At 36.6% G+C, this 18,419-nt stretch overlaps 2 protein-coding genes across 4 annotated transcripts in view; one reads left to right on the top strand and one right to left on the bottom strand.

Annotated features, from left to right (window-relative positions):
* Positions 1-15: 15 nt before the first annotated feature.
* Positions 16-3,076, bottom strand: LOC113048159 (DNA damage-regulated autophagy modulator protein 1-like). The gene is made up of 7 exons (XM_026209750.1): positions 2,839-3,076; positions 2,071-2,138; positions 1,419-1,561; positions 955-1,132; positions 732-790; positions 538-630; positions 16-119 (listed from the first exon to the last, which is right to left on the bottom strand). Exons 1-7 carry the CDS (start codon positions 2,967-2,969, stop codon positions 75-77), a joined length of 717 nt encoding a protein of 238 aa, XP_026065535.1. The 5' UTR covers positions 2,970-3,076; the 3' UTR covers positions 16-74.
* A 902-nt stretch (positions 3,077-3,978) lies between these two features.
* Positions 3,979-18,419, top strand: part of LOC113048152 (N-acetylglucosamine-1-phosphotransferase subunits alpha/beta-like) — a 74,339-nt gene continuing 59,898 nt past the window's right edge. For 2 of the 3 annotated variants that reach the window (XR_003276407.1, XM_026209733.1), the window contains exons 1-19: positions 3,979-4,284; positions 4,579-4,664; positions 4,881-5,000; positions 5,752-5,802; positions 6,050-6,246; positions 6,452-6,516; positions 7,917-8,051; positions 10,778-10,939; positions 11,052-11,231; positions 11,400-11,570; positions 12,158-12,281; positions 12,421-12,627; positions 13,135-14,147; positions 15,755-15,954; positions 16,052-16,271; positions 16,870-16,983; positions 17,210-17,295; positions 17,401-17,499; positions 17,586-17,753. Coding sequence is in view for 2 of the 3 variants with exons in the window: in XM_026209733.1 (XP_026065518.1) it covers positions 4,153-4,284; positions 4,579-4,664; positions 4,881-5,000; positions 5,752-5,802; positions 6,050-6,246; positions 6,452-6,516; positions 7,917-8,051; positions 10,778-10,939; positions 11,052-11,231; positions 11,400-11,570; positions 12,158-12,281; positions 12,421-12,627; positions 13,135-14,147; positions 15,755-15,954; positions 16,052-16,271; positions 16,870-16,983; positions 17,210-17,295; positions 17,401-17,499; positions 17,586-17,753 (3,530 nt within the window). In the remaining variant the exon portion in view is untranslated. The remainder of the gene's footprint in view (positions 4,285-4,578; positions 4,665-4,880; positions 5,001-5,751; positions 5,803-6,049; positions 6,247-6,451; positions 6,517-7,916; positions 8,052-10,777; positions 10,940-11,051; positions 11,232-11,399; positions 11,571-12,157; positions 12,282-12,420; positions 12,628-13,134; positions 14,148-15,754; positions 15,955-16,051; positions 16,272-16,869; positions 16,984-17,209; positions 17,296-17,400; positions 17,500-17,585; positions 17,754-18,419) is intronic. The other variant, XM_026209732.1, reaches the window with a different exon arrangement.

The following is an 18,419-nucleotide window of genomic DNA, read 5'->3' as shown; positions in this document are numbered from 1 at the left end:
GTAAGTTGTATAAAAATACAATTCTATTAATTAAAAAAAGCACCAAAACATACTGTAACGGCATGATGTCATGGTCAAGAATACTCGATTAAATTAACAGTCAGTTTCAGTGTGAATTGCTGTGAAAGGAAATAAAAAGAAAGGTTAATACAATCTTGGAGGCACTAAAAGGAATATGAATTAATATAATTATGTTCTGAAATAATGTGAAACATTTTGGGGTTGGTAAAATTTGAAAGTTTTTGCTTGCAAAGGATGTGATTATGTGTAAAAACAATTTAAAATAAGTGCTTACTATTTGAATATTTTATCAAATGTAGTTTATTTCTGTAATGGCGATGTTGAATTTTCAGCAGCCATTACTCAAGTTTTCACTATCACATGATTTGAAATTTAGTTTTCAGCTGTTGTTTTGTAATGATTAGAAAAGTTAGTAAGAACAGTATTTATTAAAAACTGTTAATTTTTTTTATTAAATTTCACTGACCCCAAACTTTTAAATAATAATGTAAGTCTAATGAAACTTTATATACACACCTGGAACTCTCTGATGTATGTTAAAAAGAAGAAGATAAAACTGAAAGTAGTGATCCATTCACACACGGTACTCACTAAATGAAGTGTGTAGTGCTTAAGAAGCAAGGAAACAAGACGAGCAACTTTAAACATTCAGTAATACATTTTACTACAATTTAAGAACTGGAATGTCTGGTTAGTGACATGAATTGTACCTCATCATTGGTGTGCCAATGAAGTCCGCTTGGTCCGACAAGAACTGAACAAATAATTGCTGGAAAGAGGGGTTAAAGACAATTTGTTTTGTTCTGAAATGTAAAACCAGCATGCTGTGATCACAACACCTGATTCGGAAGACCAGATGCAAATTTACATCAGCAAAACTACATTCAGAATGTCGGCCAATAGCACATTTTGGTACTGCCTAGAAAAGGATACTGGGTAATACAGCTAGAACAGCCAATCCAGCGAAGAACACACGGAAATGGCAAGTGTACTTGGAACATCCATATGGATGACCTCGGTACGATATCACACTTTGGATAACAGCGTATATACTGCCACATATGAAGAATAAACAAGCACCCACATCATGGGTTTTCATCATCGTCAGATTCTAGAACACAACACAGCATACACCACTGCCATTAAAAAGAGGGTTATCACATTTCGCTCCAAACTTGTATGACTTTCTTTCTTTTTGATATTTTGAAGAGCTGTTTTCGACTGTTTAATGAAAGTCGGTGGGGTCCAAAGCAGTAGCTTTCATTATATGGACAAAAACACACTAGGACATTTTCCCGAATATCTTCCTCTGTATTCCACTAAAGAAAGTCATACAGATTTGCAATGACATAAAGCTGAGAAAATGGAGTAGAAAAAGTGGGCAATGAAAGATATACCTGAAATGTAGCCACCACAAGGATGCCGACACAAGAGAGGATGCCAAAAGCAAAAGAAACCTTGTTCAAACGTGGGGACACGGCACCGGTTGTCTCATGGACTCTCTCCACAAATTTATATTCAACGTACATCGTAGCAAAGACTGGAAAACAAATATCCGTTCATTTTATTGATTAAAATTGCTGTGCAACAATATTCACTCATGCAATACTAGTAAGATAATGCACTGAAAATAGTACTTATATAGATTTGCTATGATTACTGTTGCACTGATAACCTTTGATGTTTCATTTCCGCAGTCGTTTGAGCTTTTGTGTGCAGTTCTACACAGACTGTGGTGCAGTTTGTAAAACACTGAACTCCAGCTGTGTCATGGATGGGAAAAAGATCCGTTTTCGTTTTCAGCAAAAAGGGAAGTGAGGCCAGAATGAGTGTGATTCCATTGTTACTAAAGAAATAAACATTTGAGATATTCCCACCGCGTTCCTCTCACATGTCAAAACCAAGCGAAAGTTGTGCAATTTCCCATATTTTGTGACATACAGATAACTGTGGAGTTTCCTGAAGCTGCTGGAGGGGATTTTCACTGTCTAAAAATATGAGCTGGAAATCAGATCAAACTGAAATCAAATGGCTGGTTGTTAAACATACTTGCAAAGGTAGCGATGGTCGACATGAATCCAAACACACCGCTCTCTGGCTGAATGGCCCCTGTATCACTGTTCAGAGACATTCACAAAAATAATCAAATAAGAACATGCATTAACATTTAAAAAGCACGCACAAGTTCCACAGTTTACTGAATGACACTTTATAAAAGTGCAAACTCACCATTACTATACATTAATATAATAGTATTAGTTAGAATTAAATATATATATATATATATATATATATATATATATATATATATATATAGACACCATGCAATTGTTTAATTAAGTTTAATATTTAAAAAAAAGTATATATATATATATATATATATATATATATTATATTATATTAAACTTAATTAAACAATTGCATGGTGTTATCATCGGTAAAGTATAAATTATGTATATTTATATTAAATCAAATAATTACATATTACTTAATATTACACACATTATATTGCATTATTAGGCTATATTATATTCTTTAAGAAATCTAGTATTCTCTGCAATTCATACTGTTTTTGAACTCGAGCCAAAATTCATCTTTTAAGCAGAAAACTAAACTAAACGAGCTGTCTGCAAACCCCCCTCCCCCCCCCTCAGTTTCTTAAAACAGCTTTATATAAATATTACTACCAATAATATTATAACTTAATAAGGTATTTCTGGTTTATGCTATTTTCAGAGTTGTTAATTCGTATGGTCCAGATGTGTAGCCAAATTAAAACTCAAGGTAAGGCTCAAGGTAAAAAGACGTGTGACATACCTGATGTAAGGAAAGATAACTTCAACATGTCCATTACATATTGCGATGATGTAAGATATTATGAACGTACTCGATGACCAGATTACTGAAAAAATTGGCAAAAAGCACATTCCTTCCATGAACCAAACCATCTTTCCTAAGGGCTGAGTCGGTGCATCACCATTCAAGGAGACAAAAGCAAAGTTGACTGCAGAGACACAGACACTTCACTGAACACATACTGTATGAGCAATTACTCGACGTTATAACTGTATCCATAGTGTCACATGTTCACTGGGAATCTTTCTCTTCCTCATCGTTTTACCACTAACTATTACCACCAGCACATGTGAAGAACACACAGAGCTTCTTTCTTAATTAATTATTAATAAAAGTGCAGCCTCATCATTACAATACATTAATATTACTTTGGGTTAAATATATGATTAATTATTAATTAAAAAAATATTTTTATATAATTTAAAATTGCATGGGTGTTTTTGTTGCATATGTCTACAATAAATATGTATTATATTAAATGAACAAATTACATATAACACTTTCATATAATTTTTTTTTATATTATATTATATTATATTATATTATATTATATTATATTATATTATATTATATTATATTATATTAGATTAGATTATATTAGATTATATTAGATTATATTAAATTATATTATATTATATTGTTAAAGGACATCTAGTGTGTCCTGTCCCCTGCATCAAATACTGATTTCAATATACTTTCTGTTCACAGCACCACACACACACACAATTTTAAACCGTTATATATATATATTAATTATTAATAGTCCTATGTTAACTAAACAGGAGAGATAGATTTCTATTTAGTCATTATTATATATTACATGGTTCTATAAAGTTCTATCAAGTCACAAACAAATATTTTGCGATGTGATGATTCATTTTGAAAATGAAATTATAGATTTAATTTATGTAAGTTATATTATATTTAAATGTATTGCTTTCATTCATAAATGAAAGCAAAACTACATTCAGAATGTCAGCCAATAGCACATTTTGGTACTGCCGGGGTAATACAGCTAGAACAGCCAATCCAGCGTGGCCGTCCTCCTGATCAATAGAGGGCGGCAGCGAGTCTGCCGTGCACATAGATCTACACGAGCGTCTTGTCATCACCTGATCACTACCAATGAGGAACTACACAGCGTTTGATTGTTGAGCATGCGATCATGTGATTGTACGTTTTTGTGTAATGAAGATGTTTTTTTATTTCACCGAAGGAAACATGTGTCCTAATTAATTGTTTACGGGGAGGATATGTTGATGGCTGGGGAGAGTCATGTTGATCATTAATTCGGTTCTGAAACTGCTGCAGCGGCAGACATACACCTGTCTGTCTCATCGCTATGGACTGTACCTGTGCTTCGGAGGAATAGTCCTCATGATAGTGTCTGCTTTTCAGTTTGGAGAGGTTAGTACACCAAGCAGAGTCAAATTCATCCGACAGAAGTATTCTGTCTTCATGAGATTCGCATTCAGGCCATGCATGTACTGTATGATCCTCTTATCTTTGCATTCTGTGTCAATCACTGATGACTGATCAAAGCTGATTGTGCAATCTGACTCTGACCTGCTGTATAGAGGTTGCAAATCAAACGTTTTCAAACGCTTTTATAGATGGCTTGGTGTAAATCAAACTTTTTCAAACGCTTTTATAGATGGTTTGGTGTTGTGTATTAACTGGCCGGTTTTGTTTGGTTTGCAGGTTGTGGTAGAGTGGAGTCGAGATCAGTACCATGTTTTGTTTGATTCCTACAGAGATAATGTTGCAGGAAAGTCCTTTCAGACCAGGTGAGCAACAGATCATGAAACCAACATCATTGCTTCATTTACGCACTAATACAACCCTGTCTTAAATCTTTAAGATGCACCGCTATATCATGCTTATTATCAGAAAATGTCTCCAATTCAGTTCATTACTGTTATTTTTTCAAATGCATGATTTTTTTCATATGTATATTTCTGGAATCACATACCTTCCTTGCCTCATATAATGTATCATTTCAGGCTTTGCCTACCAATGCCCATTGATGTGGTTTACACCTGGGTAAATGGCACAGACACAGACCTGCTGAAGGATCTTCTTGCAGTGCGACAGCAGTTGGAAGAAGAACAGAAGGCCCTGAGGTACCCCGCCCATAAAGCACACACTGACTGTTAGTGTAGTATTTATTTATCCCAGGGACTCAGGAGAAATTTGTCATTATTTATTTAACTACTTGATTAATGGATTAAGAAATAATTCATAATGTTGCTTTAAAAAGAAAAAAATAAATATTACTGTTACTACTAATGTTATCCATAATTTTATTATTTTAATTTACATACACTTACATAAAAACAATGTATTTTGAATTACACATGGTTTACAGCAATCTGCATGGTGGGAATTTGATCATGGCATTTATTTAACCATTTGATTAATGGTTTAATAAATCAGAAAGTAAATTAAAAAAAACCCAATGTATTCTACATTATGAATGGATTAAGAAATAAATTAATTATAATGATAATTATTTTTACAAAGCATTGTACTTTGTATAAACATGCAATTTTCTGCAGAAACATTCTCCATATTTGGTGGAATTAACCATTTGATCAATGGATTATTAAATCATAAATGAAACCATATGTTTCTTTTTCATTTAGATCAGACATATTTATTACTTGGGTTTTGTTATTTTATTCAAAAAAACATATTTTGAATTATACACCTGTCCATTATGAGTGAGGGGCAAACGTTTTAACACCTCACCATTAATAGCTAAAAGTCACTTTAAAAGATTTGTCCATAACTTAATTAAAAAAAAATGCATTTATACTATTTGCATGTGCAGTTTCTATTCAGAAAAGTGTTTTATTTGCTTTTTTTTTTTAGGGAGCGTCTTGGGAAAAATGCATCTGAAATAACTGAAGCCCCTAAGGGAAGGTGAGTGTTTTAAATAAGTAGAAATTAGACGAAATGGCTATTCATGTGTCCGCAGTACGTGAAGCAAGCTGAATATGGTGTGGTTTATACGTTTCCTGTTGCATAGCGAGCAGGACCTTTCCTCACAGCAACAGTTGTTTTTTTATGCCGCCAGCCCTTTCCTGTGTAAAAAGCAACTGCTGCACTACAGAATAATAGAGTGAATGGCTTCATATAGCTTTAATTCAGTCTGTATGCCCTGTGATAGGCCGGAATGTCTGCTGTCCCACTGCATCATGGGCCCAGTGCTGGTGCTGGATCCAGCGTTTCCTGCCAACATCACGTTGAAGGAGCTGCCAATGCTTTCAGCAGCATTCTCCACTGCAAAACAGCTCTTACAGGTGGCCAAACCTCTCCACTCCTCCACAAGCGTGTCTGTTCTTCTCTTCCACTCTCAAAGTGAAGGTACAATTATAACCTACTTCACACTTTTATGAAGTATGATTCTACATGCTGTATAGAGTAGACTCATATACTGTCTCACACAAAAAGGGAATTGGGAGTAAAAAAAATAGCTATTTATGTAATATAAATTGACTTTTATTGTCCATTAACGGGTACAAAACTGATTCGGTGTTAGTCTAACATTTAGTTTTATGTCCTGTTGCAGCTGAAAAAGCCCATACAGATGCTTTGAAGGATACTTTGACACACTCCATCAGTCGAGGTTATCTGGTGAGAAAAAATAACTGCTGTATTAACACTTCTTATTGACTAATTCTGCTTTCCATGCTACTCTAAAGTTGGAGTTTCCAACTTGAGTTTTTTGAACCCTCGATCTTTTGCGCTGCTGTGCTGATGCAATGCTTTACCAGTGAGCCACAGAAACAACTTAAAACTTGAACTTCTCCAAAGATGAATATAAAGAATAGAAATGTTGCATTGGGAGCTGACTGAAGTTTGAGTACCAAAATGACTAAAACTGAAATAAAAATGTAATTTAATTAAAGCTAATGAAAATGACAAAATCACGTAAAAAGTTAATGGAACGTATATTAAAATTAAGACAGAAACTTAAGTAAATACTACATTAGAATATAAATAATACCTTAAATTATACTCATTTTGATAATCAAATACTTGAAAAACAATGGATTGACTTTTTGTCACCTCACTTTCTAAAAAGTGGTAACATGAGCAGGAATATCCCACACCTAAATTTGAGTAAAACGTAGTACTAAACCAAAAAACTCGTGCTGCTTTACGAATCAAAGTCATTTTCAGAAAAGGGAACTGTGTTTTTTGTTGTGATGTCTGCAACTTTTAACCAACAAGAGGAACTTCTTTTTGTTTTGTTTTTTTTATAACGCAATGTCGTTTTGATGAAGGTTTTATTAGCATTCCTGAGTCATGTTCCTGGCAAACCTCATCACTGTAGATTTTGTATGGATTACATCATCCCTGGTTCTGCAAGACGCCCCTTTCTAATTAACACATTCTTTTGGATTGTCACCATTTTAATGCAAGTAGAAAGCTCTTTTCTGAATTTAGGACACTAAAGGACTAATTTAGTAAGATTTAGCTAAAAGAGCTAAAATTGAAATATCTTGTGTAATATTACTTGCCTGTGTTTGCTTGGTTTCATTGTATTTGTGATATTTGCAAAATATTGTAATTAAGTTTTTGCCATGAAAATAGCCCCAGATGCTGACATGGCATTAAGTAAGGAATAATTGACTCCGGGCCATTGAATTATTAGGAATTAGTCCGTTTTTTGTACTTAAAATGCTATTGTGAGTAGGATTACTTTCTTCCGCATCCCACCCAATGCCTCCGTTGCTAATTCCAAAACGTCATTTTAGACCTAGCAAACGGAGGATTGAGCCGTTGATGCAGACATTAATGAAGTTCTAAGATAAGAGCGAGCGTGTATATTACCTCTCTGAGTCTGTGTGTTTCTCAAAGTTGTTCGGCAGCAGCTAATTTCATTTTCTTCACGAACGGCGTCGGTGTTTCCTTGCTTGTGAGAAATATTATCATGTAATGTTAGCTTTTAATATATGTATGCAAAGTTATTGTTTTAAAACAATAGCCTTGTGAAACTCATGGAGTCTAAACGTCTGTTTCTGTGACAGACGACTGATAAAGAGGCTCCGGGGCTGGTCCGAATGCAAACTCTGGCCTACTTGAGCGGGTTCCCAGCATCACTGAAGGAAACTGAGCAGCTCCGGGTCAAACTACCAGCTGTGGTGACCAGTAAAATCAAACAGGTAAAAACCTCTCAAATATGACAATCAGTTGAATGCAGTGTTTGACATGACCACAAGGTGGCGCACAAGATTGTAAAATCCATTAGAAAGACACGGCTGTCTGTGAATTCCCAATATGGCCTTTATCCATCAGCAACCCCAGTGAAGTTACTATATTTGTCATATTTAACTATTGCTTGAGTCAAGCTACATAAACATTTCCCATCCATTGATCTGTGAAATAATAATCAGTGTTTTGTATGTTGTGGATCAGTGTCTATCTCATTGGTCAGGCCAGTGTGTGGGCTCCGTCCTGTTGCCTGTTGTCATGTGATAAGGGCGCCAGCCTGCGCTTGAAAAAGGCAGCAGGGTTTAGATGACCTTCTATCTCTACCTCTACACTATTTCCCCACAGAGCACTGTATACCTCACAATACTTTATTTGTTTGTTTTATTTCTTTGCTTTGTACTTGCTTGATTTTGTTTGTTTTTGGTTTTGTTTGTTCTTTCTCCTGTTTATTTAGCTTTTGTTTGTTTTTGTTTTCTTTCACTATTACCTTGATCGCTTTGGTGTATCTTTGCTTGTTTTTGTTCTTCCTTGTTTTTTTGTTTTGTTTTTTTGAATGTTGTTTGTTCTTGTTTTCATTCTTGGTTATTCTTGATTTGTTCTTGCTTTTGTTCAAGATTGCTTGGTTTCTTTTGTTCCTCTCTGATTTTGTTTGATTTTGAGTCCATCTGTGCTTTCTTTAATTTATTCTTGCTTCCAAAATTTTGTTTGCTTTTTTCCAGCTTTGCTTGTTTTAGTTAGTTCCTTGATTTTGTTTTGTTTTTGTTTAATTTTTTTTGCAAAAGTTTGTTCTAGCTTTTGTTTGTTCCTTTTGTTTTGTGTGTGTGTTCTTGCTTGACTAATTTAGTTTTTCTTCTTTCTTGTTCATTTTTGTTTTCATTCATTCTTGCTCTTCACAGCTCCACAACTTTCCTTCCATGTCTTGTTCTGCTCATTTTTGAGGAGGGATGAGGAGTTTTCTATAGGTTTTGTTCCCTTTAGTATTGTGTGTCTATGATCCAAATGTGGGTCACCTAAGGTAATATAGCAAAGTATGAAGCTGAGGAACAGATAAAGAAAGAGAGAGAAGTAGAGTGTTGAGAGGTGACTAGTATTTATAGTGTGTGTTAGCCTGTTTGCAATGTTGATGAAAGCTCTCCCTTGACCTCTGTCCAGTGCACACACAGTTACACAAGAAATACTGCCATTGAAGTGTGTGTGTGTGTGTGTGACGAATCTACTTGTTATAGGTTGGGGACAAATTTGTAAACAGAAGTAAGCTAAAGTTGGCAAATTGTCCCTTTGGGAATGTCCGTAATTGGAAAATCAATTCATAAATAATGCCTTAGTTATAAATATGCTAACATTTTTGAACATTTTAAACCATTGGTCTCAAACTCAATTCCTGAAGGGCCACAGCTCTGCACAGTTTTACTCATACCCTAATCGAACACACCTGATCCGGCTAATCAAGGTCTTCAGGATTACTAGAAACTTCCAAGCAGGTGTGAATTGGAGCTGGTTGGAGCTAAACTCTGCAGAGCTGTGGCCCTCCAGGAATTGAGTGTGAGACCACTGTTTTAAACACTGATTTTGTCTGTTGTCTCAATTGTACATAAAATGTGCACCTTTTAAACACCACGTTCTACTATTTTACCCTGTTATTTATTTGGGTTCTGTGGGTTGTTTTTCATTAATGTGATGACAGTAGGGTTGCTGCCTGATTAAGTGGGCCTTCTTCAGAAGTGTTTGGCACTGATGGTGTTCTTGGAAACACATTTTCTGTGTAAATGCTATTGATAGATAAACTATTTTGGCTCTCTGTTGTCTTCATTTGGCATTAACTGGAGGTATGGGAACAGTAACAATGAGGACCCTGTACTTGTAAACAGCTTTGTGACAAGTGATAAAACTTTTTTTTGGAGGGAAACCTGATCGTACAAGCAAACTCATCATCACTGGAGTTTGGCTTCGTGCTGGCAGTCATATGGCTGTGGTGTGTCTCTTAACCATATGATAGGGGGTCATCCAAAAGAGTAAACATAGTTCTGTGCTATTTCCTATGTGCATTATTACTGTAGGTGTATCAGTGGCATGGGAATGTTTTGAAAAGTCTGGGCACAAATTGTGGGACTTTGACAAGGAGACATTAAGGGGAAAAAAAGTTGTTTTACTTCCACCTCCAGTGCTGGGAATAAAAGCTATTTCCCCAAAGTTATTAGGTAATGGGGGGAAGCCCTGGTGGAGTCCTGATGCTGCATTTTTATCTGCTTCTACTCCTAACTTTAGGGTTGATAATATCTTGTTTTTGATGCTAACAAAGTCTATGAATAGTGTAAAAAGTTATGAATAGTGTAAAAACAGCAATATTGTACAATATCATTTTTTTTAAATAACGTTTTCTATTTTAATGTATTTTCAAACTAGTTTTTTTCCTGTGATGACAAGGCTGGATTTTCAGCAGTCATTACTTCAGCAGTTTTGAGTGCCGCATGATTCTTCAGAAATCATTCTAACATGCTGATTTGCTGCTCAATAAACATCTCTTATTATTATCAATGTTGAAAACATTTGTGCTGCTTAATATTTAAGTGAAAATAAAATAAGAATCCCTCTAGTTTTAATTAACTAAATCATTTATCCTGTAACATATTGTGATCTTACAGGAAGAAGTGACTGTTTGTATATGTATATATCTCAGTTGCAGCTGTACTCGGAGGCCAGTATTGCTCTTCTCCACCTAAATACAGCTCAGGATTTTACTGAACTCACCCAGCAGGCCAAGAAGAACCTGACGTTGGAAGGAAAAGAGCTCACAGTCAGTCCGGCGTACCTCTTCTGGGACCTTAGCGCCATCTCACAGGTACAACTCGCTACAGTTTCATACACGGGTAAAAACAAAGCCAATGTGTGCTTGATTAGTGATCAACCTATTACTTAACTAATACATAATAAACAGTTTTCCTTTTTTTCAGTCTAAACAGGATGAGGATGTGTCTGCAAGTCGCTTTGAAGACAATGAAGAGCTGCGTTATTCACTACGTTCCATCGAAAAACACGCACCATGGGTGCGGCACATCTTTATCATAACCAATAGTCAGATACCGTCTTGGCTTAACCTGGATAACCCCCGTATCTCAGTGGTTACTCACCAGGTAAGCTCTGCAGACCCTTGGTGACCAGTAAAAACTACTTACGTTTCCAAAGGATCTCCAGAAGTGTGTGCTGTAATGCATTCTAATACTAATACTGAGTGTATTTATTTAAGATTTACAGTAATGACATTGAGTCTTATGTTGTTGTTGTTTGCATTTGTCTCTCAGGACATTTTTCAAAATCATTCTCACCTGCCATCATTCAGCTCTCCTGCCATAGAGACCCACATTCACCGAATCCCAGGACTCTCTCAAAAGTTCATCTACCTCAATGATGATGTCATGTTCGGCAAGGACGTGTGGCCTGACGATTTCTACAGCCACTCTAAAGGTCAAAAGGTCAGAAAGGCTGTTTATTTGAACCTCAGTTGATGCAGATTTGAATTAAAATGCACATTTGTAAGGCAAATTCTGCATACATACAAAAGATCTATGAACACACAAACTACTGAATACATACAGTACTACCTTTTTAAATTATTTAATCCTGTTATTTAAAAGCGATGCGTTAAATTGATCAAAAGTGGCAGTTAAGACAGTTTACATTTGTTTAAGCTTTCGATGTCATTTCTATTTCATAAAAGAAAAAATTAAACATTACTAATCAAAAAAAAAAAGGGTTCTGATCTATTCAAATTTGCAAAATATCTTCACGAAACATGATTTTTACTTAATAGGATCATGTGATATTTAACACTGGACTAAAGTTGCTGGAAAAAAAAATGTAAAAAAAATAAATAAAATACTAATAATTTAAAAATATTATTAAAGTAGAGACCCGTTTTGGTTTGCAGTCTTGGTGAACAAAAGAGACTTTTAAAAATATAAAGTGAATTATATTATATTATTAAAGGAGGAATATTTCCATTTTCCATTACAACTCCTTTGGCTTTGATAATCACCTCAGATGTTTTCTCTGTTTACAGGTGTATCTCACCTGGCCTGTACCAAACTGTGCTGAGGGCTGCCCGGGGTCCTGGATCAAAGATGGCTACTGTGACAAGGCCTGCAACAACTCTGCATGTGATTGGGACGGAGGAGACTGTCATGGTACTTTGACACTGTCATCTCGCCCCAAAATGAAAATGTTGTGATTATTCATTCTCATGTTTATTTTAATGAACCAATTGCATGTTTCTGATCCCATCTTTATTTCTGATTAATAATTTCATGATTTTTTTCCTTGCAGGTACTGCAGGCAGCAGTCGTTTCGGAGGAGCGGGCGGTGCTGTGATCGGAGGTGGACAGCCTTGGCAGTTCGGAGGTGGTCTCGGGGGACTGGGAGGCGTGTCCTTCTGCAACCAAGGCTGCGCTAACTCTTGGTTGGCAGATAAGTTCTGTGACCAGGCGTGCAACGTTATTGCTTGTGGGTTCGATGTGGGTGACTGCGGACAAGGTGAGTCTTGACCTAGTTTTCTCAACAATTTTGATCTGAAGTCCCCTCACCCTCTTACACAATAGGCCCATCCATATATGCATGCATATATATATATATATATATATATATATATACATATCAAAGGTGTAGAATTTATTAGGAGCTCTCAGAATCATAATTGGTCCAATTCATTTTTAATATGAAAAAAGTAATGTGCAATGTCATTAAGAAGCCTCCCATGACATGCGATTGCAGTCAAATAAATTTTATGGGCTGTTTTAAATGTCCCCACCAAAGCCACAAACCTGATGTGAACAAATTTAACTAAATTAAATGAACAAAAGAAAGATGAGGTGTGCATATACTTGGCACAAGGCTAAGCATATGAATCTAAAAATATATTTTTTATTCAAATGAACAGCATTTCCTGGCCCCCTGTTTGAGAACCATTACCATGAGTATTACTTATGAAATCTAGTAGTAATTGAATTAACACAATTTTCTGTTTGTTTGTGCATTTCTAAGATAATTTCGACCAACTGCACCGTGTCGTCCTCCGGAGGAACCAGACGCTTTACACCCTGCCTCAGGGAGAGCTCAGATCGTATTTTAGCTTCTCAGGCCTGGCTCACCGCGTGTCCGAGGCACAGGTTGCAGATAACCCAGTGCTCCGTCACACTTCTGTCGCCAACAAATGGAAGACCATCCACCTGCTGCTGCTGCCCGGACACAATGACACCCAGATCCACTACAACATCACCTTTCAGGATACCGACAACCACGACTTCACCATGACTTTCTCTGTAGCTGTAGATACCCGAGAACTCCCCAAATCGAACATATCCAATCCGGTGCAGGAGAAAGACGAAGAGCCCAGACCGAACATGGTGACCCCAGAACCAGTGGTTGAGTTTGAAAATGTTCCCAAAGAAAAACAAGGCCCGAGAGTTAGAGAGAAAGCCCATGGCGGTGTAGAGATTGTGCAGGTGCCTGCATTAAACGAATCTCTTTTGCCTGAGGAAGTGAAGCTCGAGTTACAGAAACTGAACGAGAAGTTATCATCAGGTGACATCACTATTAGAGGCTTTAATTTGACCAAAGCAGTGCTGTTGGGCCCATACAAAGACAAAGCTAAGCTTTCACTAACCAATAAAAACTCTGAAAAACAAGACCAGAACGAGCAAGCAAAACACTCGAATGAAGACCAGAAGTCTCAACATCAGGTGAAAAGAGCAAATGAAGAAAAGGAAAGACATTATAATTCTAAATTGGAGCCAGCTGGTGCTCCATCTCTTATCCCAGTCCAGATTGATGGTGTTACACCGAAGGTTCAGTTAAGATTGTTCAGCAAAGAGAAACCACAAGCTCATAAGCTTCTAGACACCCTGATGGGAAACATGTCTAAGGAGAGAGATTCAGAAAACCAAGCGCACCTCCGTGGGCGGCCGGTGGGTCGTAAACTCCAGTATTACACCTCCAGCTTCGACCGTGGTTTCCTTCCATGGGAGAAGAGGAAATTCTTTCAGGATCTGCTGGAGGTGAGGCATGGTTCTGTAACGGTAGTTTCTTAACTTTTTTGAACTGCAGGCCTCCCATGTACTCACGTAAGGAGCAGGGCTAGATGCCTACCCACCCCAGACTTTTATATTCTTCCTTTCATATTATTTTATACAATTCTCTGAGGTCCACTTATAATGTTATCAAGATTTTTACATCAAAAAAACATTGTAATTGAGAAGTACGCTCTGTTGAATATGCATGGTGGACTGTAGACTCTCACTGCTATGATTGGCTGACAGTTTTGTGTGTTTGACAGCCTATGTCCTTCATTGATGGCAGCAGTGTTTTAGGTTAACATTCAGGCTAACATTTTTTTACCTAACATGTGTGCCAGGGCTCCAGACTAACTTTTTTCACTAGGAGCACAGTGGCCCCCAACTGAAAATTTTAGGGGCACAACCAGAAAATTTAGGGGCGCACACCGTAAATCAACATGCTAACCCAAATCTACTAATTTCCACTGTATTACTAATAAATACTTTAATAATAGATGCATAAATTACAATGTGCTGTATAAAATTCAGTGTCACATTTTATTCTGCACTTGAAGATCCAACAACAAGGTAAACTGACAGCACCATCGCGGTCATGACAGTACAAATAGTAAACAAAATTTCATACACTCAGAATAAAAAAGTGCTTAGTAAAAGAGTTTGTGCGCATGATGTATCGTTGTTGTATGTTTCGTTAAGTTTTAAGCCATTTTTCCTTTGAATGTCGAGCCGTCTTTGGTATTTGGTCAAAAGTAGTTCTAATGCGTATAGTACCTCAGCCATCTAAATTCTTTCAGCCAGTCTTCTCGAAAATGGTGAGTGAGGACTTTTTACGCCACACCAACCTCTGAGTCTGCATCATCATCCGATGGTGACACTGTAGACTCTGGCACTGGTACACTAGCCGCAGGTCGGAAGAACGAATAAATAGTTCGCTTGCTCATAGCTCAGACGCACGCACATATCAGGTTGTGATGATATTTATCTCCGTTTCCTTCCCACAGATGTTTACGCGCGCTCTATGTCTAGGCCCCTCCCCCTCCACACATTTTAGCCACTTACAGTGGCCATTCCCTATTCTTCTCACACGCATTGGCCACCTCACAGACAGGCATCACTCAATGAGACGCGAGCGTGTGCTCGCATCTCATGAGTATGTGTGCGAGTGTGTGTGTGCGTGTGTGCACGTGCGCTCGCGTCTCATTGATTATTTCATTGCTCATTTCATTGATCATTGACGTGCCCCTTCCACGTTTAATGTATAAAAAAATACGGAGGGTGGGGGAGGCAAAATTACTGGTCGCACATGTGCGACTGGATGTAAAATTCCAGTTGCACACACTCAAAATTTGGTCGCAAAATGCGACCATTTGGTCGCAGTCTGGAGCCCTGTGTGCCCTGGGATTTGACCCCGCAACCTTTTGCACTGATAATGCAATGCGCTACCACTGAGCCATCGGAATGGAGTAAACAAAACCGTCTCTTGTAACTGAAAGATTGAACTTCTTGAGTATTGGTTTCGAGTATTACTAAGTATTGCAATATCTCCCGTTCATTGATCTTTGTATGTGTCTTTTTTTTGTGCATCACAGGAAGAGGAGCATCTACAGAGAGAACTGCAGTATGCAGCTGACGGGACAGCCACTGGACGCAGGTTGCGGGACACTTTTGCAGATTCACTCCGCTATGTCAACAGACTCTTGAATGCTCAATTTGGCTTCACTTCCCGTAAAGTGCCTGCCCACATGCCTCACATGATTGACAGGCTTGTCATGCAGGAACTACAGGACACGTGAGGGTCACAACATACACACAGACTTGTGTACCAATTTAATGTTAATCTATTAGATTAGATTTTTTTTTTTTGTCTCGATATGTTGCTCCTTCAGCTTCCCGCAGGAGTTTGATAAGACCTCGTCCCACCGTGTGCGTCACTCAGAGGACATGCAGTTTGCCTTTTCTTATTTCTACTTCTTGATGAGTGCAGTGCAACAGCTCAATATATCAGAAGTATTTGACGAAATTGACACCGACCACTCTGGCGTGCTGTCTGATCGTGAGATTCGCACGTTGGCCACACGTATCCATGAACTCCCCTTAAGCCTTCAGGTACACACCACCCTCTCACCACAGTGCAGAGAAAATGATTTGTTTACTACACAAATTTTTTTAATTTTTCAAAATAATACATTATTTAAAATGTAATATTTTAATATAGACTCATTTATTTTATTTTTTTAAATGTTTATTTTAAGATTTTATTTTAATTTAAAATGTAGTTACATTTAATTTTATATAGTTAATATATTTTATTTAAAATGTGGTTTTATTTTATTTAAAATGTGATTGTTTAATTTAATATGTATTCTAATTTATTTGAATTTAAAACATCTTTTTTTAATTGCTGCTAAATATGTTTTAATTTAATTTAGTCTAATTAGTTTTTTATGGTCATATTTAATTCCACTTAAAATGTCATTTAAATACATTTAAAGTTCATTATGTAATTATTTTATATATATATATATATAAAATATAAATTAAATGATTAACAGTGTAGTCGGACACTCAAATATGTACACAACAAAAGTGAATTCAAGGCATTTATAACTTTTTTTTTTTTTTTTTTTTTTTTTGTGGTCATGACATGATTTGTCCGTCCTACCCATGTTGAGAACGACATGTCTGTTTATTTGGCTCTAAACAGGATTTGACCAGTCTGGAGCAGATGCTTATAAACTGCTCCAAGACTCTTCCGTTCAACCTTACACAGCTCCATACTGTGAGCCCAACCCAGGAGGCCTATTATGACCCCAGCATGGTGAGAGCCACGGTTCAAAGTCTTAACACAGTCTTATTCCAACACAAGTATACAAGTCAAATATTAAACTATAAAATCTCACAAAATGTTTAAGTGATCATCACCTTGTCCATGAATAGCTTTAGGCTGCACACTATAATATTGTCATGGTTGGCTTTTCTTGTATCATCAGCTGTGCATTTGTTGATGCTGTTAAAAAAAAATCAGTGTTTTGATGTTCCTACAGCCACCCGTCACGAAAGGTTTAGTAATCCACTGCAATCCCATCTTAGAGAGGATCCACAAAGCCTTCAAGGACCAGAATAAATACAAGTAGGATTTTCATTTTCCTAATATATTAGGAAAAAGTTCCCAAAAACACTTCAGCAGAATCTCTTACGTGGCTGAGTTGGTTATACAGGCTCTTGTTCTTTTCAGATTTGAAATTATGGGCGAAGAGGAGATCGCCTTTAAGATGATACGGACCAACGTCTCTCATGTAGTGGGACAGCTTGATGACATCAGAAAGAACCCTAGGTACATTCAGGGGCTTTCGTTCCTTTTTTTCCACACTTTGGGAAGCCTCATTCACTTTTTTCATTTAAATTTTTTTTTGCCTACAGGAAGTTTATCTGCTTGAATGACAATATTGACCACAGCCATAAGGATGCCAGCACAGTCAAAGCTGTACTGAGGGACTTTTATGAATCGATGTTCCCATTGCCCTCTCAGTTTGAGCTGCCCAGAGAATACAGAAACCGTTTCCTCCACATGACAGAGCTGCAGGAGTGGTAAGAGTTTAGTCATAAGCAGCCGTACAGTGCATGTTTGTGTAAAAGACAGAAACCTAAATAAGCATTTAACAAAGACGAGTCAAACAGGTCTGTGTACATACCTCAAGTTTCATTAGATCAACAACAGATCAGGACAGACCAAGTCTGATAGGAGTAATTTAGTGAAACCCTCGACAGAAAGAGCATTAATAGTTCAATATGAAACTAATGGACCTAATCGACATGAAAAATAAAAAACAAATGTTTTGGAATAAAGGTATAGCAGCAATTAAACCTAAATAAATAATTATTTTATCTTTATGGTAGTGTAAAGAAAACAAAAAGTATCTGTCCACATAAAACACTGTAGCCGAAGACACATCATTAATCACCCTCGTGTTGTTCCAAACCTGCAAGACTTCCAGTGGGAAAAAAATTAGATTTTTGAAGCAGTGTTGTTATTGTTAATAAAAACTATTAAAAGCATTCATTCATTTAAATAATTGAAGAAAAAGAAAATGAAATCACATGAATAATAACATTTCTAAAACCGAAATAGAAAAAATTACTAAAATGAAGCTAAAAAAAATACAAATGTAAACGAAATAATACTAAAATTGCACACATGTATACAAGCTTATGAATTTTCAACAAGGATCCAAAAACACCATAGAAATAGTCAGA

The sequence above is a fragment of the Carassius auratus genome, chromosome 29, assembly GCF_003368295.1.
Source record: "Carassius auratus strain Wakin chromosome 29, ASM336829v1, whole genome shotgun sequence".
NCBI classification, from domain to species: domain Eukaryota; kingdom Metazoa; phylum Chordata; class Actinopteri; order Cypriniformes; family Cyprinidae; genus Carassius; species Carassius auratus.
Note: the sequence above shows the minus strand (reverse complement) of the source record. Positions and strands in the feature narration are given on the sequence as shown.